Raw genomic sequence first — 27,401 nt, 5'->3', positions numbered from 1 at the left:
GTTGAAGCAGAAATATGACCTTCTCCTTTTCCCTCTCTGCCACTATAAATTGAATACCTGGCTTCCCCTCCGGTCTTGAACCCTACTATATAACTCAATCCACTCCCATCTGCTGGAAGATGTCATGTGAATTTTCAGAATATACACAAGCCAGCAGGGACTTACACCAAGGTCTGCAGTTGACATTCGGGGTAACTCAAGCCCTCACACAGAATTTTCACCCCGCCAACGCCAAGGTTGTTTTTGGCCAAGCACAGGTGGGTCAGCCTCTGGTTGACAATCAAAGCAGAAGACAGCTCCGCGCAACAGGCTTCTGTAAGGTGACAGTTTTCCAACCTGCAAAAGCACCACATAAGTGGTAAGACATTTGCAAAGTCCAAACTTCCCAGCTGACAGCCCTTAATGCAAGTCTCCACCCTCTCTATCCTGTGCTAGTGATCAAAAACCTGAAGGACCAGAAATGAGACAAGGGCAAGCAAAAATGCACGCATCATCTACCTGGGACCAAAATGGGCACCAGGGGTCTCCATCTGTAAGAGGTCCCACAGGGTTTGCCCTGTAAGTCTGGTCTTCCCATTGCTCTTCTCTGTGTGGCCCCAGTCCTAAAATGAAGATGTTTCATGGGAAGAGAGGAGAGACTTACGACAATTTCTGCAGGAAACACGTTGGGTGTCTCAGAGTCGAACACAGCAACTTGACACCCTCATCCAGAAACTCACTGGCTGTGAGATCCAGGCATTTCAGGGACTGGTTGATTTTGAGGGCTGAGGAGAAATCAGCCCACCGCTGAGGGGTGTCAGAACAAGAACCCAACCTGCGGGATACATGGGGGAAAGTCATTCTTCTGGGAGGACAAAGAGACCCTGTCAGCTAATTATGCTTGGAGACTGTATCCTTGATTCTCACGTCATTCTACTCCAACATGCATCAAACCCTGGCCTGAACTATTAGAGAACTGATCTCCTTTGCTTCTTCAAGTATCTCTGTGGCCATTTGATCATCATCCAGCCTCATCTCTAAGAGGAAAATAACAATCAGTAATACAATTAATTCTGTGTGAAGTTTCACCAACATGGCCTATTTCTCAAACCCCACTTTTTATATCACTTTCCCTGACCTGAGTCTATCCCAATCCCACTTAAATTTAAACGTGATTCTATTGAAAAAAAAAAAATTTGATGCCTGGGGACTTCCCTGGTGGTCCACTGGTTAAGACTTTGCCTTCCAATGCAGGGGGTGCGGGTTCGATCCCTGGTCGGGGAGCTAAGATCCCACATGCCTCGGGGCCAAAAAACCAAGACATAAAACAGAAGCAATATTGTAACAAATTCAATAAAGACTTTTAAAATGGTCCACATCAAAAAAAAACTTTTTTAAAAAAATTGATGCCTGAAACTCAAAAAGTTCAATTTCATAAGTTTTTAGGGAATATGTTAATTAAAACAAGGAGATACAATTTGACACTTAGGCAGCCATGTCCCAAGTTTGAGTTTGTGTTGCAAGAACAAGAATAACTGCAAACTCCTTCTGTCGATGGAAAATACGAATGTGGTACAGCTATTTTAGAGAACGTTGAGGCAATCCATTATACTGGGTTGGAAACTCAGCTGCTCTTGTAGACACAAATAGAGTACAGGACTCCAGGACAAGCTTGTTTGAATAATGGCTCTGCCCCTAACGTTCAAAATATTCACGTTAGTTAAACTTTTTAATATTCTTTTTTCCCTTCATCTGTTCTTTGGGGAGAGATGATACTTTGCCACGCAAAGAAAGGATATAATCAATCCATATACTCTACCTATTAGAATGTACGTCATAAGCAAAACTGGAGTTCTTAAGATCAGTACCTTTCTTCCCTCAAAGCTTAACCTATAACAAGGACATTATAAGTTTATGTAATTTCAATACAAGGTAGAATGTAAAGTGTCTCAAATCAATGAGCAAAAAAACAGACGATTCTGCACCAGCCATTTGTCATTCTGGAGCTTCGGTATATCCACTTAGAAATGTCATTTATCACAACTTCAGAGTAAACATTTACTTTTACACTATGTCAACTAGTAAACATCTTTGCCACAAACTATGAAGTATAATTTCCTCAAGAATTTCAAAACGCATGTTTTCTATAAATTTGAGATTTTATAAAACACACAAACACTAAATCTAAGTCTGTAATCTGATTTTTTTAATATCATGCTTAAAACGTGTACTTTCAATTGTTATTTCACTACCCACATTTCTCAAGACTCTTTTGCATCAACTCTACTTGTTTGAATAAAAATCTAAAGAAACAAAAACACACTTCAGAGTAATAGATGCTTTTTCTAATTTAATGAAAGACAGCACCATCAGGAATCATCCATAATGGTAAGAGCTGACATTTGTGCCTGGTGCCTATGCAAAGCAGTTCACATCCCATGTTTCATTCACTCCTCAAAACCCCACATCATGGATGAGGGAACAGCTCAACATCATACAGGTCATAAAGGTCAAAGCAAGGCTCCCAAATCCAAAAACCTGTGTCACTAGCCAGTACCTCATGTTGCTACTCAACTAAGTAGGGGGGGATGGAATGGTACCCTAACGATGGGTGATGATAATCAGAGCACTCATGACAAGATCTCATTGAGGATCAGGGAATCTGTCAAACCAGTGAGCTACCAGGAACCAGAACACTCGATGTTTCTACAGCATCACTAAGTGACCAATTAAGGCTGATGGCTACTCTGAACCACAACAGGCAGGTGACATGCAACCTGAGATGCCATGTCCCTAAGCTAGAAGATGACACAGAATTCTGAGTGCTTCCTTGCATTCAGGACTCATTACTCAACGCAGAAGGCTAGCTGGCTGGGGAAAGACTACAGGCTGACATGCCATCCACATTCTATGTGAGAATATGTTCCCCTGTTTAACGTGGTACCCAATCAGAGTGCCCACCCTCTTCTTTCTTGTTTATAGAGCTCACAGCATCCTTTCCACGCTGAGAACAGCAACGACAGGAGACCTACTTCAGATGCTGCAGATCACATCTTGGATGTTTCAGGATCTCACACAACAGCAGCAACAGCATCTCATCACCGTGGACACTGCCTTCCAGAACCAGGTGTGTCAGAGGCTTCTTACCAATGAAAGCCAGACAGAAGTCCCGATAAGCATCGGCAGGGGAGACGTTCTTAATCCTAGGGAAAATAAAAAGAAGGAATTCATTCCATCTTGGGTGCTGTAGATGGTTGGTGCTGAGAACACACAGTGGGATGAGAAGTCACAAGTCAAGACAGGGATGGCGAGCTGGTCCGGTAAGCTGAACTGAAGGACGAGTCAACCGAGCGATAGCTGGATAGAGGAGGACAGACTACCAGCAGATGTAGTATATGGTGATGGGAAGGAAGATGGAATTGGATGGCAAAGGGCTTGATACGCCCTTGTCTTTGCTCACGCCGATCTTCAGAGAAAATATCCCCATCCTTATTTTTTGTATTGGGGTGACACATTTTGCTCCCCTACAAAATGTCTCTTTGACGTGAATATTATCTCACGCTGAAAACAACCAAGGCTGAAAATGCTCAGGAAGAGACTTTGACCTTTCCCCTAACTTCCTGAATAATTTAGATAGAGGGACTGTTACAGGAATAGAGCTATCACCAGAGATCTCTGCAAAGAATATGGGCTAGGTGTGGTAGGGTCAACTCTTAGAGATCAGAGCGCACCCTGTGTCCTATTGTCTCTGCAAGTCCCAGCAAACATCTGTTTAGCAAACATTTGCTTTTCCATCCCCATGTGAATTGCCTTCCTCTCCTCTGAAGTCTCAAACAACCACCCTAACATCCTCTATCATCTTTAGCTGAAGGTGGTATTTAACGCGAAGATTTCAGCCATTGGGGTAGTTACTCAATTTTTCTGGGTCTCTCCCATGTACACACGCTATTAAATGTTTGATTTTCTCCTGTTAATCTGTCCCATGTCAAATTCACTTTTACACCAGGCAGAACCTAGAAGTACAGAGAAAATTTTCTTCCTCTCAGACAACATTTTATCCTTTATCTCTTTCAACATTCAGTTCACATACAACTTTCCCTCCTCCTCGATGCCTGACTTTTTCCAGTAAGAATAAATCACTTCCTACTTTATCCCCATGTAGTCATTTGCATTTCCACAAAGCAGTTTTCATTTAGGCTACAGTAAGTTGTGGTTTACAAGTTAGCAAATAAATTACAGACTCCTTAAAGGTAAGCACCATTAAGAGTTGTTGGGCTTCCCTGGTAGTGCAGTGGTTGAGAGTCCGCCTGCCAATGCAGGGGACACGGGTTCGTGCCCCGGTCCGGGAAGATCCCACATGCCGTGGAGCCGCTGGGCCCATGAGCCATGGCCGCTGAGCCTGCGCGTCTGGAGTCTGTGCTCCGCAACGGGAGAGGCCGCAACAGTGAGAGGCCCGCGTACCGCAAAAAAAAGAGTTGTTTGGTGTTCACTTCAGTAGTACCTATACTAAAATTGGAATGATACAGAGAAGATTAGCATAACCCCGGTGCAAGGATGACAAGCAAATTTGTGAAGCATTCCATATTTTTCATAAAAACCAAACAGAGAACACAAGTATAATACAAAAGAAAATCAAACCACAAAAGGAAAGACAAAAAGAAAAAGGAAGGGACAAAGAAGAAATACAAAATCAATGGGAAAACAAGGTTTCAAATGGCAATAAATACAAATCTATTAATAATTACCTTAAGTGTCAAGGGACTAAATGTTCCAATCAAAAACACAGAGTGGGGGCTTCCCTGATGGCTCAGTGGTTAAGAATTCACCTGCCAATACAGGGGACATGGGTTCAAGCCCTGGTCTGGGAGCATCCCACATGCCGTGGAGCAACTAAGCCCATGTGCCACAACTACTAAGCCTGTGCTCTAGAGCCCGTGAGCCCACGTGCCACAATTACTGAAGCCCACACGCCTAGAGCCCACACTCTGCAACAAGAGAAACCACCGCAATGAGAAGCCCGCACGCAGCAACAAAGACCCAACGCAGCCAAAAATAAATTAATTTTTTTGAAAAAGATAACTATCCTTTTAAAAAAAAACACAGAGTGGCAGATTGGATAAAAAACAAGAGCCTATACAATATACTGCCTATAAGAGACCCACTTAAGGGCAAAGGACATACATAGATTCAAAGTGAGGGGATGGAAAAAGATATTTCATGCAAACGGAAATGACAAGAAAGCAAGGGTAGCAGTACTCAGACAAAACAGACTTTAAAACAAAGGCTATAAAGAAAGATAAAGGACACTATATAATGATAAAAGGATCATTACAAGAAAAAGCTATTATACTCATCAACATATATGTACCCAATATAGGAGTGCCCAAATACATACAACAAATAGTAACAGACATAAAGGGAGAAATTGACAGGAATACAATAACAGTAGGAGACTTTAACACCACAGTGACATCAATGGACAGATTTTCTAGACAGAGAGTCAATAAAGCAACAGAGATCCTAAATGATACAATAGAAGAGTTAGACTTAATTGATATTTTCAGGACATTACATCCCCCTCCCCCAAAAAACAGAATACACATTCTTTTCAAGTACACATGGAACACTCTCTAGGATTGACCACATACTAGGGCACAAAAAAAGCCAACACATTTAAGAGTATAGAGATTATTTCAAGCATCTTTTCTGACCACAAAGGCACGAAAGTAGAAATCAACAACAGAAAAAGAAACAAGAAAAAACAATTACATGAAGAACGAACAAGTTGCTACTAAAAAAACCAATTGGTCAATGATGAAATAAAAGAAGAAATTTTAAAATACCTGAGACAAATGACAATGAAAACAACCCTGCAAGGGCTTCCCTGGTGGCGCAGTGGTTGAGAGTCCACCTGCTGGTGCAGGGGACACGGGTTCATGCCCTGGTCCGGGAAGATCCCACATGCCGTGGAGCGGCTGGGCCCGTGAGCCATGGCTGCTGAGCCTGTGCGTCCGGAGCCTGTGCTCCGCAACGGGAGAGGCCACAACAGTGAGAGGCCCGCGTACTGCAAAAAAAAAAAAAAAAAAAACCTGCAAAATCTATGGCATGCAGCAAAAGCAGTTCTTAGAGCGAAGTTCATAGTGATACAGGCCTTCAAGAAACAAGCTAAATCTAAAATAAACAACCTAACCCACCACCTAAAAGAATTAGAAAAAAAGAACAAAACCTAACCTAAAATCAGCAGAAGTTAGGAAATAAAGATCAGAGAGGAAATAAATAAAATAGAGATTAAAAAATACAAAAAAAATCAATAAAACCAAGAGCTGGTTCTCTGAAGGAGTAAACAACATTGACAAACCTCTGGCCAGGCTTACCAAGAAGAATAGAGAAGACCCAAATAAACAAAAGAAATGAAAGATGAGAAATCACAACTGATACTGCAGAAATACTAAAAAACATAAGAGAACGCTATGAACAATTATATGCCAACAAATTTGATAACCTAGAAGAAACAGACAAGTTTCTGGAAACATACAGCCAACCAAAACTGAATCAAAAAGAAATAGATAATTTGAACAAACTTATCACTAGAAGTGAAATAGAATCCGTAATTTTTAAAACTCCCTACAAACACAAGTCCATGACCAGATGGCTCCACAGGTGAATTCTACTAAACTAATGAAGAAGAACTTACACTGATCCTTCTCAAACTCTTCCAAAAGAATGAAGAGGAAGGAACACTCCCAAAGACATTCTATGAAGCCACAATCACCCTGATACCGAAACCAGACAAAGACACCACCAAAAATAAGAAAATTACAGGCCAATATCTTTGATGAATATGGATGCAAACATTCTCAAAATATTAGCAAACCAAATCCAACAACACATAAAAAAGGTCATACACCACAACCAAGTTAAATTCAACCCAGGGTCACAAGGATCATTCAACATACGCAAAATCAATGTGATACACCACATCAACAAAAGAAAAGACAAAAAACCCATAATCATCTCAATAGATGCAGAAAAAGCGTTTGATAAATGCAACACCCATTCATGATAAAAACTTACAAAAGTGGGTATAGAGGGAACATCTCAACATAATAAAAGCTATTTATAACAAACCCACAGTCAATATAATACTCAATGGTGAAAAGCTGAAACCCTTTCCACTAAAATCTGAAACAAGAATAGGATGCCCACTCTCACTTCTATTCAACATCGTATTGGGAGTCCTAGCCACAGAAATCAGACAAGAAAAAGAAATAAAAGTAATCCAAATTGGAAAGGAAGAGGTAAAATTGTCACTACATGAGGATGACATACTATATCTAAAAAAAACCATAAAGACTCCACACAAAAACTACTAGAACTGATCAACAAATTCAGCAAGGTAGCATGATACAAGATTAACATACAGAAATCGGTTGCATTTTTTTACACTAACAATGAAATGTAAACAAATGTAAACAACCAATCCCTTTTTAAATCACATTTAAAAAGTAAAATACTTAGAAATAAACCTCACCAAGGAGGTGAAAGACATATATGCTGAGATCTACAAAACATTAATAAAGGAAACTGAAGATGATTCAGAGAAATGGAAAGATACCCCATGCTCTTGGATTTGAAGAATTAATATAGCTAAATTGGCCATACTACCCAAAGCAATCTACAGATTCAGTGTGATCACTATCAAATTATCCATGACATTTTTCACAGAATTAGAACAAATAATCCTAAAATTTATGCAGAACCACAAAAGACCCAGAATTTCCAGAGCAATACTGAGGAAAAAGAAAAATCAGGAGGCATAACCGTCCCAGACTTCAGACAATACTACAAAGCTACAGTAATCAAAATAGCATGGTACGGGCACAAAAAAACAGACATATACACAAAGAAAGAAAACTACAGGCCAATATCACTGATGAACATAGATGCAAAAATCCTCAACAAAATACTAGCAAACAGAATCCAACAGCACATGAAAAGGATCATACACCATGATCATATGGGGTTTATTCCAGGAATGCAAGGATTCTTCAATATACGCAAATCAATCAACGTGATACACCACATTAACAAATTGAAGGAGAAAAACCATATGATCATCTCAATAGATGCAGAGAAAGCTTTCAACAAAATTCAACACCCATTTATGATAAAAACCCCACAAAAAGTAGGCATAGAGGGAACTTTCCTCAATATACTAAAGGCCACGTATGACAAACCCACAGCCAACATCGTCCTCAATGGTGAAAAACTGAAACCATTTCCACTAAGATCAGGAATGACACAAGGTGGCCCACTCTCACCACTCTTATTCAACATAGTTTTGGAAGTTCTAGCCACAGCAATCAGAGAAGAAAAAGAAATAAAAGGAATCCAAATCGGAAAAGAAGAAGTAAAGCTGTCACTGTTTGCAGATGACATGATACTATACATAGAGAATCCTAAAGATGCTACCAGAAAACTACTAGAGTTAATCAATGAATTTGGTAAAGTAGCAGGATACAAAATTAATGCACAGAAATCTCTGGCATTCTTATACACTAATGATGAAAAATCTGAAAGTGAAATAAAGGAAACACTCCCATTTACCACTGCAACAAAAAGAATAAAATATCTAGGAGTAAACCTACCTAAGGAGACAAAAGACCTGTATGCAGAAAATTATAAGACACTGATGAAAGAAATTAAAAATGATACAAATAGATGAAGAGATATACCATGTTCTTGGATTGGAAGAATCAACATTGTGAAAATGGCTCTACTACCCAAAGCAATCTACAGATTCAATACAATCCCTATCAAACTGCCACTGGCATTTTTTACAGAACTAGAACAAAAAATTTCACAATTTGTATGGAAACGCAAAAGACCCCGAATAGCCAAAGCAATCTTGAGAACGAAAAATGGAGCTGGAGGAATCAGGCTCCCTGACTTCAGACTACGCTACAAAGCTACAGTAATCAAGACAGTATGGTACTGGCACAAAAACAGAAATATAAATCAACTGAACAGGACAGAAAGCCCAGAGATAAACCCATGCACATATGGTCACCTTATCTTTGATAAAGGAGGCAATATACAGTGGAGAAAAGACATCCTCTTCAATAAGTTGTGCTGGGAAAACTGGACAGGTACATGTAAAAGTATGAAATTAGAACACTCCTTAACACCATACACAAAAATAAAATCAAAATGGATTTTTAAAAAAATGGATTAAAGACCTAAATGTAAGGCCAGACACTATAAAACTCTTAGAGGAAAACATAGGCGGAACACTCTATGACATAAATCACAGCAAGATCCTTTTTGACCCACCTCCTAGAGAAATGGAAATAAAAGCAAAAATAAACAAATGGGACCTAATGAAACTTAAAAGCTTTTGCACAGCAAAGGAAACCATAAACAAGACCAAGACAACCCTCAGAATGGGAGAAAATATTTGCAAATGAAGCAACCGACAAAGGATTAATCTCAAAAATTTACAAGCAGCTCATGCAGCTCAATAACAAAAGAACAAACAACCCAATCCAAAAACGGGCAGAAGACCTAAATAGATAGGAACAAACAGACATAAAGGATAGATAAGGAGGGAGGGAGATGCAAGAGGGAAGAGATATGGGAACATATGTATATGTATAACTGATTCATTTTGTTGTAAAGCAAAAACTAACACACCATTGTAAAGCAATTATACTCCAATAAAGATGTTAAAAAAAACCCCAGACATATAGATCATTGGAACAGAATAGACAGCCCAGAAATAAACCCATATACCTACAGTCAATCTTCAACAAAGGAGGCAAGAATATACAATGGGAAAAAGTCTCTTCAGCAAATGGTGTTGGAAAAATTCGACAGCTGCATGCAAACCAATGAAGTTAGAACACACCCACACACCATACACAAAAAAACTCAAAATGGTTTAAAGACATGAACATAAGACATGACACCATAAAACTCCTAGAAGAGAACATAGGCAAAACATACTGACATAAATCATACCAACATTTTCTTTGGTCGGTCTCCCAAGGCAATAAAAATAAAAGCAAAAATAAGCAAATGAGACCTAATCAAACTTACAAGCTTTTGCCCAGCAAAGGAAACCGTAAACAAAATGAAAAGACAACCTACAGAATGAGAGAAAATACTTGCAAACAATGCAACCAACAAGGACTTAATTTCCAAAGTACACAACTCATACAAATCAATAAACAACAACAACAAAAACAACCCAATTGAAAAATGGACAGAAAACCTAAATAGACATTTGTGCAAAGACGACATACAAGGCTTCCCTGGTGGCACAGTGGTTGAGAGTCCGCCTGCCGATGCAGGGGACACGGGTTCGTGCCCCAGCCCGGGAAGATCTCACATGCCGCGGAGCGGGTGGGCCCGTGAGCCATGGCCGCTGAGCCTGCGCGTCTGGAGCCTGTGCTCCACAACGGGAGAGGCCACAACAATGAGAGGCCCGCGTACCGCAAAAAAAAAAAAAAAAAAAAAGACATACAGATGGCCAATACGCACATGAAAAGATGCTCATTATCGCTAATTATTAGAGAAATGCAAATCAAAGCTATAATGAGGTACCACTTCACACCGGTGAGAATGGCCTTCATTAAAAAGTCTACAAATAACAAATGCTGGAGGAGGTGTGGAGAAAAGGGAACCCTCCTACACTGTTGGTGGGAATGTAAATTGGTGCAGTCACTATGGAAAACAGTATGGAAGGTCCTTAAAAAACTGAAAATAGAGTTACCACGTGATGCAGCAATCCCATTCCGGGGCATATATCCAGACAAAACTATAGTTCAAAAAGATACATGCACCCCTATGTTCACAGCAGCACTACTTACAATAGCCAAGACGTGGAAACAATCTAAATGTCCATCGACAGATGAGTGGATAAAGATGATGTAGTACTTATATACAATGGAATACTACTCAGCCATAAAAAAGAATGAAATAATGCCATTTGCAGCCACATAGATGGACCTAGAGATTATTACGCTAAGTGAAGTAAGCCAAGAGAAAGACAAATACCGTATGATACCACTTATATGTGCAATCTAAAATATGACACAAACGAACATATCTACGAAACAGAAACAGACTTAGAGACATAGAGAACAGACTGGTGGTTGCCAAGGAGGAGGGGCAGTGGGAGAGGGAAGAATTGGGAGTTTGGGATCAGCAGATGCAAACTATTTATATATAGGATAAACAACAAGGTCCTACTGTACAGCAGAGGAAACCATATTCAATATCCTGTAATAAACCATAATGGAAAAGAATATGAAAAAGAATATATATGTATAACTGAATCACTTTGTTGTACACAAGAAATTAACACAATGTTGTAAATCAACTATACAATAATTTTTTTTAATGCATTGTTTGTTTTTTATTTTCTTGTTATCTAGCATGACTGTAGGATTTGAACTGGGATTTGAATAAATCTTAAGTGGAATATAATTTTCTCTAATCAAACTCTGGGCTTCAAGAAATATTTCAGTGTTTAAAAAAGATTTTCCCAGTACCTAACTGTGCCACCTTCTTGAGAATAAGACTCTGTCAACCTCATGTTATACAATAATGAAGCTAGCTCATAAGTTTTCCTGCGTAGATAGTAGGAAATAACTGGGAAAAGGACTTTTGTCAGGGCCTCTTTTTAAAGCATGCTTAATCCACCCGAATTTGAGGGGAAAAATAAAAAAATCAACACCTGGATTACTGCCTCTTCCTCTACAATCTTACTTCAGATCTTCATTTTCATTTTTGTTTTTAGAGCTTCATAAGCTGTTTTCTAAATATAAATTTACTTATTTATTATTTATTTTTTATTATTTATTTATTTATGGCTGTGTTGGGTCTTCGTTGCTGCGCACGGGCTTTCTCTAGTTGCGGCGAGCAGGGCTACTCTTCATTGAGGTGCGCGGGCTTCTCACTGCGGTGGCTTCTCTTGCTGCGGAGCATGGGCTCTAGGCCCGCGGGCTTAGTAGTTGTGGCGCACGGGCTTAGTTGCTCTGTGGCATGTGGGATCTTCCTGGACCAGGGATCGAACCCATGTCGCCTGCGTTGGCAGGAAGATTCTTAACCACTGCAGCACCAGGAAAGTCCTCTTAATCTGTTTTTATCTAGTACCTCCAAACCTGGCAATTCACCCCCCCACACACACACTATGAAATACTTTTCTCCATAAACAAGCATTTGGTCTTATAACCCTCAACGCTTCACTTTTAGGTAATGAACATTCCCTGTGGCTCATTCAGAAGAAGTTCAAAATTAAATTTCAGCACACACAGAGAGAGCCAGAATAAGGGAGACGCTACTGTTCAAAGCTCCTGCCTGAAGGGTCCTAAACTCTTAGTGGAAAAAATTAAATGTACCTCCTAGTTTTCATTCTCTCATGCACACCTTATAAAACCAGAACAATGTAAACTTTTCAAAGTCATACAGAAGACCTGCCACCTTTGCTGGCACCAGCCTGTGTTAGATTTTTGTGGCCTTGTACACACAAGTCCTATGGCATTCTGTGATGAACCAGATACATGTCACCTGACATCAGCAGGTACAGTCAGCTGACGTTCGGCATAGCAATTTGTCCAAGGAAATAACACAACCTTTTCAGTGACTTAATTAAGCCTTCTAAGGTATGTTGGTTTGGGGGAAGTTTCAATGTATCTGTGTAATTTTAAACATAACTTATAAAGTTTATCCCCTGAATATGTGCGGTGTTTTCCTTTTTTTTTTTTTTTTTTCCTTTGGGGACTGGGGGACTGGACAGCTACATGTAAAAGAATTGATACCAGACCGTTTCCTTACACCATATACAAAAATAAACTCAAAATGGATTAAAGATTTAAACTTAAGATCTGAAACCATAAAACTCCAAGAAGAAAACACGCAGTACTCTTTGACGCTGCTCTTAGAAATATTTTTTTGCATCTGTATATTCAGACAAGGAAACCAAAACGGAAAACAAATGGGACTACAAACTGAAAAGCTTTTGCAAAGTGAAGGAAACCAACAAAACAAAAAGGCAATCTACTGAATAGGAGAAGATAGTTGCAAAACAATATATCCAGTAAGGGGTTAATATTCCAAATAGAGAACTCATACAGATTAATATCAAAAAATAAACAATCCAATTTAAAATGGGTGGAGGGGGCTTCCCTGGTGACACAGTGGTCGAGAGTCCGCCTGCCGATGCAGGGGACACGGGTTCGTGCCCCGGTCTGGGAAGATTCCACATGCCGCGGAGCGGCTGGGCCCGTGAGCCATGGCCGCTGAGCCTGCGCGTCCGGAGCCTGTGCTCTGCAACCGGAGAGGCCACGACAGTGAGAGGCCCGCGTACCGCAAAAAAAAATAAAGATAAATTAAAAATAAAAATGGGTGGAGGATCTAAATAGGCATTGTTCGGAAGGAAACATACAGATAGCCAACGGATAATCACATAAAAATTATGTTCAGTATCACTAATTGGGGAAATGCCCATCAAAACCACAATGAGATATCACTTCACCTGACAGAATGGCTGTCATCAAAAAGAACATGTGTTTGTTTAAAAGGATGTGCTAATAATCACCTGCCCACGTGACCCACGTCTTAAGTTGCTTCTGCCACAACCTACTCTACTCAGACTAATTTCTCGATCCCATCCCACACATTAGTCATAAGTGCACCATTGCTTCATCAACACATTCTTACTCACATATTCGAAACTTTCCTCTCTGGAGTATTTCCCCAATTCCCACCCAGTTCTCCTAACATGCATGTGGCTATATTTTCTATAGGCTGAGTTTTGAATACGCCCTACAGCAGATGTATGATAAAGGGTTAGTATCCAAATTCCCGGCCAAATTTCATAAAAATGACTCAACAGAATATGATTCTCCAACTAGACACATTTACAGATAGCAACCATTTTCATTTCTTTGCACTCTGAGCACCTGGCTGGTCAGAGCCTGGTTGGGCATTCCAATACTGCTCCCACATTTAAAACACCTGGGGATCACCATTGCAAGATCAGCTGCTACTTACACGACTTTCTGGAGATGACAGGTGACATGGGTTATCTGCTCACAAAGAATCCTCACTGAGGACTGACTCAGAAAGCTTTCCCTCACATCCAGAAAGTTCAGGTTCTCGTTTGAACTGAACACAGAGCAGAGATCTGCCCAGAGGAGAAGAGAATGATGGTCGTGCTGTGACCTAGGAGAAAGGCATCGACAAGACCACCTATGAAAAGCACGTACAGGAAAAGCAACAGGAACGGGTAGGCTGCACAGCCAAGAAAAGTATCAGCAAAATAAACATGAACCTACTAAATGGGAGAAAATGTCTGCATACTGTATGTCGGATAGGGGTTAGTATCTCAAATCTATAAAGAACTCATACAACTCAACTCAACAGAAAAGAAAAACGATTGTAACACGTGGGCCGAGGACCTGAATAGACATTTTTCCAAAGATGACATACGAATGGACAACAGGGACATGAAAAATATTCAACATCACTAATCACCACGGAAACAAATCAAAACCACAGTGAGATACCACCTCACACCTGTAAGAATGACCATCATCGGAAAGACAAGTAACGGACTTCCCTGGTGGCGCAGTGGTTAAGAATCCGCCTGCCAATGCAAGGGACATGGGTTCAAGACCTGGTCCGGGAAGATCCCACGTGCCAGGGAGAAACTAAGCCCGTGCACCACAACAAGAGAAGCCACCGCAATGAGAAGCCCGCGCACTGCAACGGAGAGTAGCCCCCACTCGCCACAACTAGAGAAAGTCCGTGTGCAGCGACAAAGACCCAACGCGGCCAAAAATAAATAAGTAAATTTATTTTATTTTTTAAAAAAGTGGTGAGCTGATCAAAAGGTACCAACACCCAGTTATAAGATAACTAAATCCTGGGATGTAATGTACAGCATGGTGGCTATGTATTAAAACAAATTTTTTGAAAGAATTGGCAGGGAGGGAAGTTATATGAAATGTCTAGAGTGTCCTGAGCCCATTTGCCACACGGAAACTATAATACTACAGTATTGTACTCCAGTCTTACAGTATACTATGCTATAGTATTATAGTACATATAACATATAGTAACATATAGTAGTATACTATAATACTAAAACAAAATAAGGTTCCAAAGCTCCCATTCCTAATCTGAACATCGTGTTTCCCAACTTTAATGGTGAGTTGGCAGAAAGAAATTTCAGCCAGGCATCCCAGAGAATTCTGACCCTAAGCCATAGGGAGCAGTAGGGACTCTGTCCTCTTCCTAAAAGAGTGTGGGCTGAGGCTGAAGGTGGGAGAACTAGTAACATTAAAAAATATATATTTTTTTAAATGGGTTCTTACCTCTCAACCTGAGCATCTGATTTCAACGTGGTATCATTCTCCAGGAATATCCTCTTTCCTACCTGCAGTGAAAGTTTCTGCAAGTTTTGACAATGTTTAAGGCAGAAAGAAGACTGCATCATTTCCAATGTACTTGTTAAGTGGATAGAGATCTCCGTGACGGGGGCCATTGCATCCTCCACAAGCTCCTCCTCCTGAGATTCATAAAGACAATACAAAACCTCCTTCACGTCCATGGTTGAGAAGGGCTTCTTCCCATGGGGCACTGATCTGCATTTCAGTAACTGCTGCTTGACCTCCGTGGATACCAGACAGCCAAAAGTTGTCTCCAGCTCCATGGCCCTTTCTTTGTTGGAGAGGCCAAATACGAAGTAGCCCACCTGGGTCAGGTTGGGGTTCTTCAGTCTTCCTTCCTTGGACAGCAGCTTCTGCACATCCCCAATGTGGCACCTGTGGCCACCCACGTCCTCCTTCTCCGTCTCCAAGACATAGAACATGGCGGCAAGGAACTGCTGGACGCTGAGGTGGATGAAAGAGTAGCAGCCCTCACAGTCTTTGCTCTTCCGGAGAATATTCTTGTCCAGGAAAGGACAGAGGGCAGACTCCTTTACCCCAAGTCTCCTGAGGTCTTCTCCATCAAACACAGATGTCTGTGTCCATATGCCCTCCGCAGCCAAGAGGCACACAGACTTCAACGGAGCTTGGAGACAGTCACTGGGGCAGCTGCTGCGAGCTGCTGTGAACTGGCTGCAGAGAAAACGCAGGAACAGGGACGTGGTGGTCCGGCAGGTCGAGGCAGGGTCTTCCCCCCTCTCCATCTGCCGTTTCAGACACGTGCAGACAATCCAGCACACAGCAGGCGCTGAGCCCATGTGGAACAGAGCTGCGTTCTCCTTCATCAACTCGAAAGCTCGCAGGGCTTGCGTCTCCTCTTCAAAGTGTTTCAGGAAATACGCCTTCCTGTCCAGCTCCAAGAACCCCTCGATTTCTATGAAGAGTGGCTGTTCAACCAAGAGCCGGAGCCCCCTCAGGGCCCCCGGTCGAGTGGTGATCACTAAAGTGGACCTGGGTAACATTTTTCTCTTCAGCAAACTCCCCAGGAGGACGGGCACTGGCTTCTGCTTCTTCCAGTCGCCGCATATGTCATGGATGAGCGCCCCCGAGGGGACTCTCAGCTCATCAAAGCCATCAATGACGAACAGGATTTTCCGTGCTTGGGTGAGGATCCCTGGAATGGCACCCTGCAAATCCGGCCCGTCGGCAGATATCAGCTCTGCAAAAGTGCACGTCCCCTTGTGGTTGAGGTCCTTGCAGCTGAGATAGAAGGCGGAATTGGATGTCTCTGCCTGGTCGCCCTGTGTCCAGTTCAGCATCAGCTGTTTGGCCACTGTGGTTTTCCCGACACCGGCAGGACCATGCAGCACCACCGTAAGTGGCATCGACTGTATGGACGTTTGGGGCTTCAAGTATGATATCAACTTTGGGCTTCTCTGGGTAATGTGGAAACCACCATCATCTCCTGGCCAAAGTGTATTCTTCCAGATAGAAAATTTCTCCATCGTGTTTCTCTCTCTTCTCTTCACCTATATTGATCTGTAACGGGAGAGAATTGAGGTCCCAGTGATTACACTTAGCTGGAAAATTCATACTGTAAAGGACGAGCGACAGGGAGGAAGTAATGTTCCTCTACCCTTCTGGGTTCTTCTGGCTGGTCTAAGATTTAAATTGACATGAGATGGATTAACAAGAGAAAAAAACAAAATTTTAATAATATATACATGACCCAGGAACACTGAATTTACTCACCAAAATGGCTGAAACCCTCACCTTAAATACCATCTCAGCTAAACAAAAGAAGGAAGATGTTGAAGGTAATGGTTTGGGATTTCAAAGGGGAGGAAGGAAATACACTTGAAAATGGAAAAGCAAATATTCGGTAGACAAAGGTCTGCTGGGCCAGCAGGAACTATGGGACCCAGAGTGCACTCTGGTCTCCAGATCCCGCTGAGTTTCCCCACCACCCTTAGCCCACGTTCTTCGCAGACATCTCTGGTGACAGCTGTTCTGGGAACAGGGTCTCTATTTAAAGTCTTAAGGTGGTTAAGAGGAAGTCAAAGTTTCTTCCTGAGTAGTCTGGGCCTCGATCATTTCAGCTTGAAATAATCTGCAGGCCAAAGAGACATTTTGGGGTGGTAAGTTTTGCTCCCCTACACCAGAAATGAGGAAGCAAGAAGAGGAAAATTACCACGCACACGACCGAACACCAAAGCTATGACTATAAGTTCCCTGGCGGTCCAGTGGCTAAGACTCCAATGCAGGGGTTGTGGGTTCGATCCCTGATAGGGGAACTCAGATCCTGCATGCTACATGGCCAAAGAAAAAAAAGGGGGGGGCAGTTCTCCACCTGCGTTTTCTAACCCCCAAGTCTCCTTCTGCCTCTTCCAATGATACGTAGCAGGGCCCTGTGGGACTCCTGGGCACCAAGCCTTTCTGTGTCCCCCCATTTCTTGATTACAGGAAATAGCCTTCATTCAGCCTCCATGACCTTCCCTGGGTTCCAAGAAGCAGATTCAAGCAGTTGTTAATTAGGGGGAAGGAGGGGATGTGAGACCACGGAGAAACAGTCAAGAGAAACATTTGTGCAGCCTCGGGGCAAGGTCCCGGTTCCCCATCAAGGAATACATACAACTATCTCTGAGCTGTTTTGCAGATACTGAAACCCCTCCAGGTGGGAGAAGTTAACAGTTAACGATGATATGCTGCCCAAAAGCACGTACACCCCAGACCAGTTGTAACTTGAAGGTTGATGACGCTGACTTCCACTTACCTCACTACCAACCAGTCAGAAGAAATGTCCATGAGCTGATCACGGCCTCTTTGAACCATTACTATAAAACTTCTCACTACCCTCTCCAAGGGGGCGGGGCGGGGGGGGGGGCACAGTTTTGAGGGCATGAGCCCGCTGTGGCCCCCTTGGCCTGGCAAAGCAATAAAGCTATTCTTTTCTACTTCACTCAAAACTCTGTCTCCAAGATTTAATTCGGTACCGGGGTAGAGGCCAGATTCGGCTGCACTAGCTTTGAGTTATCTATTCTTTGTACTGTGAACGCTTCGTTAAACCCACATGGGTGAAAGCTCGACCCACAGAGCTATCTGTGCTTCCTAGATTAGACATTATTGTAGATAAAGAGAACTTTAAGTATTGAGTCTACTTTATTTTTATTATGGTAAAATATGCAACATTTTTAACCACTTTAACGTGTACGATTCAGTGGCATTGAAAACATGTTCAGAGCTACGCAACCCCATCACCACTATTTAGTTCGAAGACTTTCATCGCCCCAAACAAGATACCCCATATGCATCAAGCATTCATTCCCCATTTCCCCCTTCCCCAGTCCCTGGCCATCAATCACCTGCATTCTGTCTTGGTGGATTTATCTATTGGGCACATTTCACATATGTGGAATTATAAAACGTGGCCTTCTGTGTCTGGCTTCCTTCACTTAGCACAATATGTGAGTTTCATAGAGACTCTACTATTAAGTCTGTTCCATCTTAAACTGTGATGTCAAAAGTAAACCCCAGGCTTCCCTGGTGGCGCAGTGGTTGAGAGTCCGCCTGCCGATGCAGGGAACACGGGTTCGCGCCCCGGTCCGGGAGGATCCCACATGCCACGGAGCGGCTGGGCCCGGGAGCCACGGCCGCTGAGCCTGCGCGTCCGGAGCCTGTGCTCCGCAAAGGGAGAGGCCACGACAGTGAGAGGCCCGCGAACCGCAAAAAAAAAAAAAAAGTGAACCCGAAGAATACACACGCTATGAGAAGTGACTGAATTGCTCAGGTCTATATGCTGGGGGGAAGAATTACATACGTATACACCAAATACCTAAGAATAAGTCGAGGATCATGCATCCCATCTCGCCCTTGAGAGCCACAAGTTTGTCCAAGAAGTGTTGGGGTTAGGACTCCGCGTTTTCACTGCCAAGGGCGTGTGTTCAATCCCTGGTCAGGGAACTAAGATCCCACAAGCTGCGCCGTGTGGCGCACCCAAAAAAAAAAAAGAAAGAAAAGAAAAGAAATCATCAGTAAATGGAGAAATAACATTCATGAGTTGGAAGGCTCTGTATTACAGTATCCGTTCTTTCCAAACTGTTCTACAGCTTCCACTGTAGGGGAGCAAAACCTGGTGCCCCAAAACGTCTCTGGAGCATGTGCATTACCTCGAGCTGAAAACAATGGAGACTCAGGAAGAAACTATGACTTTCCCCCTAACTTCCTAAAAAATTTTAGACAGAGGGTCTCTTCTTGGAATAGAGCTGCCACCAGAGGTATATGCAAAGAACACGAGCTAAGTGTGGCAGGGGAAACTCAGCAGGGCCTGGAGATCAGAGGCCACTCTACGTTCCTGCCTGGCCAAGCAAACACTTGTTTACCAAACATTTGCTTTTCCGTTTTCAGGTGAATTGCCTTTCTCCCCTTTGAGGTCCCAAACCGCTACCCACAACATCTCCTTTTGTCTTGAGAAATGGAATATTTCCTGCCATATCGGTAAACAAAGGATGTCACAGTCATCAGCGATTACAGCCACCAGCCACCAGTGAGCTGGTGAGCCCTGAGGGAACTCAGGAAGGAAACAAAGGATACCCGCCATCTAGCAGCCATCAGACTGCAGCCAGTCCCCACGGTGAGCCCTGAGGGAACTCAGGATGAGAAAACGCGGGATACTGACCTCAGCCGAGGTGCCTGTCAAAGGAATGGTTTCAGTGAGCCCAGACTCTTGCATCTTCCCATACATAGAAAAGTGCTAAGTGCCTTAACTCGAGATATCTGGTTGTCTTTTATTAACGGTAACCTTTTGTTCCTACCACCTGCCCTTTATTGCAAAACTCCTGTATATCCTAGCTCCCCCCTCGCCTCCTCAGAGCAGTTCTCTCAGGGTTACTTGAGACCCTGACTCCCAGGCTTGAAGTCCTCAGCAAATCCCCCAAATATAACATAACTCTCAACTTTTAAGTGGTGAAAATATTTTTTTAGTCGACAGTCTTTAGCTGAAGATGGTACTTAAGGTAAGGGTTTGGGCCATTATGGCCAGTTATGCAGTCTCCCTGACTCTCTCCCATTTATACATATGGTGTTAAGAAACTGTCAGATTTTTTTGTTTATCAGTCCCAGGTCAATTCTTAGGCCAGCCAGAAGAACCTAGAAGGGTGGAGGAACATTTCTTCCTCCCTGACATATTAAAACAAGATAAAACTCAATGGAAAGAAATCAAAAGATGTGGAAAAGGCACTTCAAAAAAGGAACAGCCAAATAGCCAATAAGCACATTGAAAGACCTTCAACCTCGTTAGACTTCAGAGAAAGGCAAATTAAGAACCTGATGAACAGAAAAAACGACACCCCCATCAGAATGGTTAAAATTAAAGACGGCACAAGCACTTCACACAATGAAGGACAACCCCTCTTACATGCTGGCACGAGTTCAACGGAGAAAACAGGGACTTCCCTGGTGGCCCAGTGGTTGAGAATCCGCCTGCCAATGCAGGGGGCACGGGTTCGAGCCCTGGTCCGGGAAGACCCCACGTGCCGCGGAGCAACTAAGCCCGCGCGCCACAACTACTGAGTCTGCGCTCTACAGCCCGCGAGCCACAACTACTGACCCTGCACTCTAGAGCCCAAGCTCTGCAACGAGAGAGAGACGCCCGGGCACCACAACGAAGAGTGGACCCCGCTCGCCGCAACTAGAGAAAGCCCACGCGCAGCAACGAAGACCCAACGCAGCCAAAAATAAATAAGTAGGCAAATTTAAATTGAGAAAACACCACTGCCAAACTTGCGGGTGGTTTTCGCTACAGCTAACTAAGCACATATGCTCTATGACACAGCAATTTTACCTCCAATTAGAAACCCCACAATAATCAGTGCTTAGGTCTGCAAAAGATACACGCACATCTTTTCACAGAACCTTTATTCTTCATGTCCCCAAACTGTAGTTGTAAAAGAAACCATACAACGAGAACTCTGAGTTGATTCAATGTATATGAAGTTTACAACAAGCAAAACTAAGGTGTGGTGGTAGTAATCAGAATAGAGGTTGCCTTTTCCAAACAGCTCAGAGAGAAGAGTAAACCTCCGCTGGAAAAGTTGTCTATTGACCTGGTAAGTGATTACACAGGAGTGTGACTATATACATGAACATACACTGATGTAATCTCTCATCAAGTATGATTAGCTAATTCAGTATGATAGTAAATATGTACAACCAGAGATTATATTTATACATATACAAATGCACACACGAAAAAATGTTTCAAAAGCTCAAGAGGAAGTTAGCATAGCTTTTTAACTGAGAAGTGACAGGATAAAAGACAAAATATGCCTACATAAGATGTTCACTTTATAAACATACCCCCTTTATCTGGATAATCTCCTCTACATTTTCTGTAATCCCTGTCTTTCTAAGGAGCCACTATGATAGTCAACATCTGAGTATTTACCATGTACAGGAACTATTATAAGCTCTTCTACAGATCGTATTCTTTTCTTCCAACCATCTTACTGGGTAAATTCTATTATCTATGCTTCATATGAGGAATCCGAGGCTTAGGGAAGTGGCTCTCAAAGTATGGCCCGCAGACCACAGCATCATCTGGGAACTCATGAAAATGCTGATTCTTCAGCCCTATCCCCAGCCCTACAAAATCAAAAACTCTGGAGGTGGGCCCAGAAAACCGTTGTGGGGCCTTTAGGGACTTTCCACCCCCTCACTTGTTCCCGTAAACCAACTCTTCTCCCTATCGTGCGCCACTCCTTCTCCCTATCGAAACCAATTCTTCTCCCTATCGTGCGCCACTCCTTCTCCCTATCGAAACCAATTCTTGGAGTTTTTCAGTTGACGGGGACTTGCCAGACAGCGGGTAATTTTCCAGTTGCCCGTAACAGGTATACGCCCTAACCGCCACAATGAACAGACAACTATAACGGCCAGAAGGTGGGACAAAAGTTCCTAAGCCAATGAATTCAAAAGTCACCACATTTACCCAATCATTGTGAGAATATACCCGCCCTATGAATAAATAAACCTATAAAAAGTATGTGATTCCGCTTTTAGGGGTTCCCCATCGGCCTCCTGCGTGAGGTTCAGGGAACCCCGGTGCATCGGCTCCTAATAAACCTCTTGCGTGTTGCAGCGGCTCTCGACTCTTGGCGGTTCTTGGGCGAGTTGGAATCCCTCGTAGACCGTTTGGGTCTAACATTTGGGGTCTCGTCCGGGATCCCCACTCGCCCCCGGGTCACAAGAACATCGGGAGTCGGAGGTATCAGGTAGGCTCGAGCCCAATTGTCTGTTTGTTTGTCGTTTGTTTGTTGCTAGCCGCCATTAGGAAAAAGCCGTGCGAACCGGCTTGCTGTGGAATCTGTATTGGACTCCTGGCTAGGCAGACGTGCCGAAAGCTGGTGTCCACGGGCCCCGGGGGACGCCCTGGTGGTCCATCTGGAAGGAGAAACAAATTTTGTCTCCCCTTCATCTGGTTCTGGCAGGTTATATAAGCTGCCATCTGAATTTGAGTTGGTTTCGGGTTTAAGTTCGCGGCGGCTGGTTCTGGCAGGTTATATAAGCTGCCATCTGAATTTGAGTTGGTTTCGGGTTTAAGTTCGCGGCGGCAATATCAATGTGTGTCTTTTGAAATTTTATTGTTTTTCTGTACTATTATCTTTCTTTTGACGGACGACAATGGGACAAACTATGACGACTCCTCTTTCTCTTACCCTAAGCCACTGGACCGAAGTTAGGGCTAGGGCCCACAACCTTTCGGTAGAAGTAAAGAAAGGAAAATGGCAAACGCTGTGTACCTCTGAGTGGCCTACATTTCAGACAGGGTGGCCACCCGAAGGATCTTTTTTGTTATATAAGGTTGGGCTAGTCAAGTCTAGGGTCTTTAACACAGGACCCCACGGACACCCAGACCAGATACCATATATCTTGGTCTGGGAAGATCTAGTTCTCTCCCCGCCTCCATGGGTCCGGCCCTTTGTTTCCTCAACAGGCACGTCTGCATGCGCTCCAGCACAATCGGAGATATTGGCCCTGAAGAAAACCCCAGACACGGAAAAGTCATCTGCTGCCCCGGACCCGCCAAAGGCGATATATCCTGACCTGCAGTCTGATTTGCTTCTTCTAGATTCCCCACCTCCTTATCCTCCGGCCCTAAATCCCATGTCGCCCCTAGGACCCCCAGCTTCACAACCCTCCGCACCAGTAGGGCCACCTGTTATGGCGGAAAGGGGGGGTCCCTCGGCGGGCACCAGAAGCCAGAGGGCTGTTTCCCCAGATTCTACTGCTTTACCCCTTAGAGAATATGGCCCCCCCGATAACCACGGGAATAGACCCCTTCAATACTGGCCCTTTTCCTCTGCAGATCTTTATAATTGGAAGATGCATAACCCTACTTTCTCTAAAAACCCACAGGCTCTTACTGCTTTAATAGAGTCTCTTGTCTTCTCCCACCAACCCACCTGGGATGATTGTCAACAGCTCCTCCAGACTCTCCTCACAACTGAGGAGAGGCAACGGGTTCTCCTGGAGGCTAAAAAGAATGTGTTAGCCGCCAATGGACAACCTACCCAGTTGCCTAACGAGATTGATGCCGGGTTTCCACTCGTCAGGCCGAATTGGGACTTTAATACCCCGGAAGGTAAGGAGCACCTGAAAATGTATCGCCAGGCTCTGGTGGCGGGTCTCCATGGAACGGCCAGGCGCCCCACGAATTTGGCTAAGGTAAGAGAGGTAACTCAGGGGCCCCAGGAATCGCCAACCGTGTTCCTAGAACGCTTAATGGAGGCTTTTAGACGATTCACTCCTTATGATCCAACCTCTGAGGAACATAAGGCCACCATAGCAATGGCCTTTATTGACCAGGCGGCCCCTGATATTAGAAAGAAGTTACAAAGGCTGGATGGCCTACAAGGTTTCTCCCTTCAGGACTTAGTAAAAGAGGCAGATAAGGTATATAATAAGAGGGAGACAGAAGAAGAAAGAGAAGAAAGAAAGCAGAAGGAACAAGAGGCTCGTGAGGTAAGATGAGATAAGAGGCAAGAAAGACATTTGAGTAAGATACTGGCCACTGTAGTCAGAGGAGGAAACAGTAGAGACAGAAATAGACAGGAAGGGCGAACAACGGATAGAAGGCGGCCATTAGACAAGGACCAATGTGCCTACTGTAAAGAAAAAGGTCATTGGGCAAGAGAATGCCCTAAAAAAAGGAACGGGGGAAGGATCACTAAGCCTTTTCATCTGTACGTGGCCGAGAATAAAGGTATTGCAAAGGGAGTACTAACTCAGAAACTGGGCCCCTGGAATCGCCCGGTTGCGTACCTATCAAAGAAATTGGATCCTGTGGCAGCAGGATGGCCCGCCTGTTTAAAAATAATCGCCGCGGTGGCCGCTTTGGTCAAAGATGCTGACAAACTGACTTTGGGGCAGAACCTAACGATAACAGCCCCCCATGCATTAGAAAGTGTAATTCGCCAGCCACCCGACAGATGGCTAACAAATGCCAGGATGACTCATTACCAAGCCCTGCTGTTAAACTCAGATCGTATTAAGTTTACCTCAGCCACAGGACTCAACCCGGCCACCTTGCTACCCGACCCTGACCTGGAAAGCACTACCGTCATCCATGATTGTCAGGAAGTACTGGCTGCAGCACACCGTAGCAGACCAGACTTGATGGATCAGCCCCTCCCCAACGCCGACGTTACCTGGTTTACTGACAGAAGCAGTTTCCTAGAGGAAGGTAAGCGTCGGGCGGGAGCAGCCGTGGTAGACGGGAAAGAGGTCATCTGGGCAGCCACATTACCGCAAGGGACATCGGCCCAACGGGCTGAACTAATCGCCATGACTAGAGCATTGGAACTAGCAGAAAACAAAAAGGTAAACATCTATACGGACAGTAGATACGCATTTGCTACCGCCCAGGTCCATGGGGCCATTTACCAACAAAGAGGGTTGCTCACCTCGGCGGGCAAAGAAATTAAAAACAAAGAAGAAATAGTGGCACTGCTAGCTGCCCTCATGCTCCCCACTAAAGTCAGCATCATTCATTGCCCCGGACACCAGAAGGACAATACCCCGGTGACAAGAGGCAACAAATTGGCAGATAGGGTGGCACGAGAAGTGGCTCTACGGGAAATCATACTAGAACTATCAGATGAGAGTCCTGGGAAACCAAATGATAGGGGAACAATTACCCCAGCCATAACTAAAGGAACATTATCTCCTCAACAAGCAAAATCCATGCTACAACAGATTCACAGATGGACACACTTGGGAACCAAAAAGATGGTGTCCCTACTACACAAGACAGGTTATGATACCCCTGGACTAACTAAATTAGCTGAGCAGATTGCACGAGAGTGCATTCCATGCCAACAGGTAAACTCCCATAAAGGAAAACTTGAGGTCGGAAAAAGGCTCAGAGGAGACCGCCCAGGAGCCTATTGGGAGGTCGACTTCACTGAAATACGCCCTGGAAGGTACGGTAACAGGTATCTTCTAGTTTTTATAGATACCTTCTCAGGATGGGTAGAAGCTTTCCCGACGAAGAAGGAGACAGCTACTGTGGTGGCCAAAAAGATCTTAGAAGAAATCTTCCCCCGGTTCGGGGCACCAAAGGTAATAGGATCAGATAATGGTCCCGCCTTCGTCGCCCAGGTAAGTCAGGGTGTGGCCAAATACCTGGGGACTGATTGGAAATTACATTGTGCCTATAGACCCCAGAGTTCAGGACAGGTAGAGAGAATGAATAGAACTCTAAAAGAGACCCTAACTAAATTGTCCATAGAGACTGGCGGTACAGATTGGACGGTGCTCCTTCCCTTAGCTCTGTTCCGGGCTAGAAATACCCCCTCCCGCTATTATCTTACTCCATTTGAAATACTATACGGGGCCCCACCTCCTCTTCTTACGCTAAGGGAGAAAATAAGTCCTGACTGCCAGAATAACACTGACTTATATGCTAGGCTGTTGGGACTCCAGTTGGTCCAAAAGGAGGTGTGGTCCCAGCTGGCAGAGGCTTACCGACCAGGAACACCAGCAGAGGCTCATCCCTTCCAAGTCGGAGATTCCGTGTACGTCCGTCGGCACCGAACCCAGACTCTAGAGCCTCGGTGGAAAGGACCATACATCGTCCTGCTCACCACCCCCACGGCTATAAAGGTAGACGGCATCGCTGCGTGGATCCACGCTTCACACGTGAAGGCCGCACCAGCATCTGCAACATCGGAATGGCGAGCCCAAAAGACCAGCAACCCGCTCAAGCTCAAGCTTCTGCGATCATCAGACTTATAACTTTAACTTTGTTACCCCTACTGACTGTGAGTAATTTTAGTCCTCACCTGCCCCAGCGTTTAACCTGGCAGGTGATTTCCCAAACTGGAGATGTAATATGTCTGTTAGCAATATCGCTCCCCAATGGACCTGGTGGCCAAACCTTTTTCCTGATGTTTGTAAACTGGCCATAGGGGCTCCCGGTTGGGATTTAGAAGACTATTATGATCAACATAATGTTCCAAAAATTTTATCAACTAGAGCTGATTCCTCCGGAAAGGGTTGCAAAAACGGGATTCGGAGGACTGGGCTCAGAGCTCCTGCTTTCTACATATGCCCCGGGTTCCATCGCCACAGGTCCCTTAATTATAAATATGGAGGAACTGAAAACTTTTATTGCAAAAGCTGGGGATATGAAACCACAGGAGACACCTATTGGAAGCCCACCTCTGGCTGGGACTTTATTAAGATGACAGCCAATTATACACACCCAACCAACCCCTTAACTTATAGGCCTGAATGTACTAAATGGTGCCATCCCCTTAAGATTTCTTTTAGTGAACCAGGAAAAAAAGATAAAAAACTGGATAAATGGCCATTCATGGGGAATCAGGTTTTATAAAGAAGGATATGATGATGGATTACTAATGACCATCAAACTAAAAATTGAAACCCCTACTCCAGTTCCTATAGGCCCCAACCCTGAGATAGGGC

General features: G+C 43.7%; 2 protein-coding genes and 1 non-coding gene across 4 annotated transcripts in view; 1 reads left to right on the top strand and 2 right to left on the bottom strand.

Annotated features, from left to right (window-relative positions):
* NLRP7 (NLR family pyrin domain containing 7) overlaps positions 1-16,903 on the bottom strand; it is a 116,484-nt gene extending 99,581 nt beyond the window's left edge. For both annotated transcript variants that reach the window (XM_032612672.1, XM_032612671.1), the window contains exons 1-5: positions 15,363-16,903; positions 14,038-14,208; positions 3,012-3,182; positions 644-814; positions 166-336 (exon numbers count right to left, since the gene is read on the bottom strand). In XM_032612672.1, the coding sequence (XP_032468563.1) occupies positions 166-336; positions 644-814; positions 3,012-3,182; positions 14,038-14,208; positions 15,363-16,801 (2,123 nt within the window). In that variant the 5' untranslated portion in view covers positions 16,802-16,903. The remainder of the gene's footprint in view (positions 1-165; positions 337-643; positions 815-3,011; positions 3,183-14,037; positions 14,209-15,362) is intronic.
* Positions 4,462-4,568, top strand: LOC116744868. Its single transcript, XR_004347196.1, has one exon. It is a non-coding gene; the product is annotated as a U6 spliceosomal RNA (small nuclear RNA).
* GP6 (glycoprotein VI platelet) overlaps positions 16,844-27,401 on the bottom strand; it is a 46,807-nt gene continuing 36,249 nt past the window's right edge. Inside the window, exon 13 of the mRNA XM_032612851.1 lies at positions 16,844-16,955. Within this exon, the coding sequence (XP_032468742.1) occupies positions 16,942-16,955 (14 nt within the window). The 3' untranslated portion in view covers positions 16,844-16,941. The remainder of the gene's footprint in view (positions 16,956-27,401) is intronic.

This window comes from Phocoena sinus, chromosome 19 (genome assembly GCF_008692025.1).
Source record: "Phocoena sinus isolate mPhoSin1 chromosome 19, mPhoSin1.pri, whole genome shotgun sequence".
NCBI lineage: Eukaryota > Metazoa > Chordata > Mammalia > Artiodactyla > Phocoenidae > Phocoena > Phocoena sinus.
This window is presented reverse-complemented; position numbering and strand designations above follow the sequence as displayed.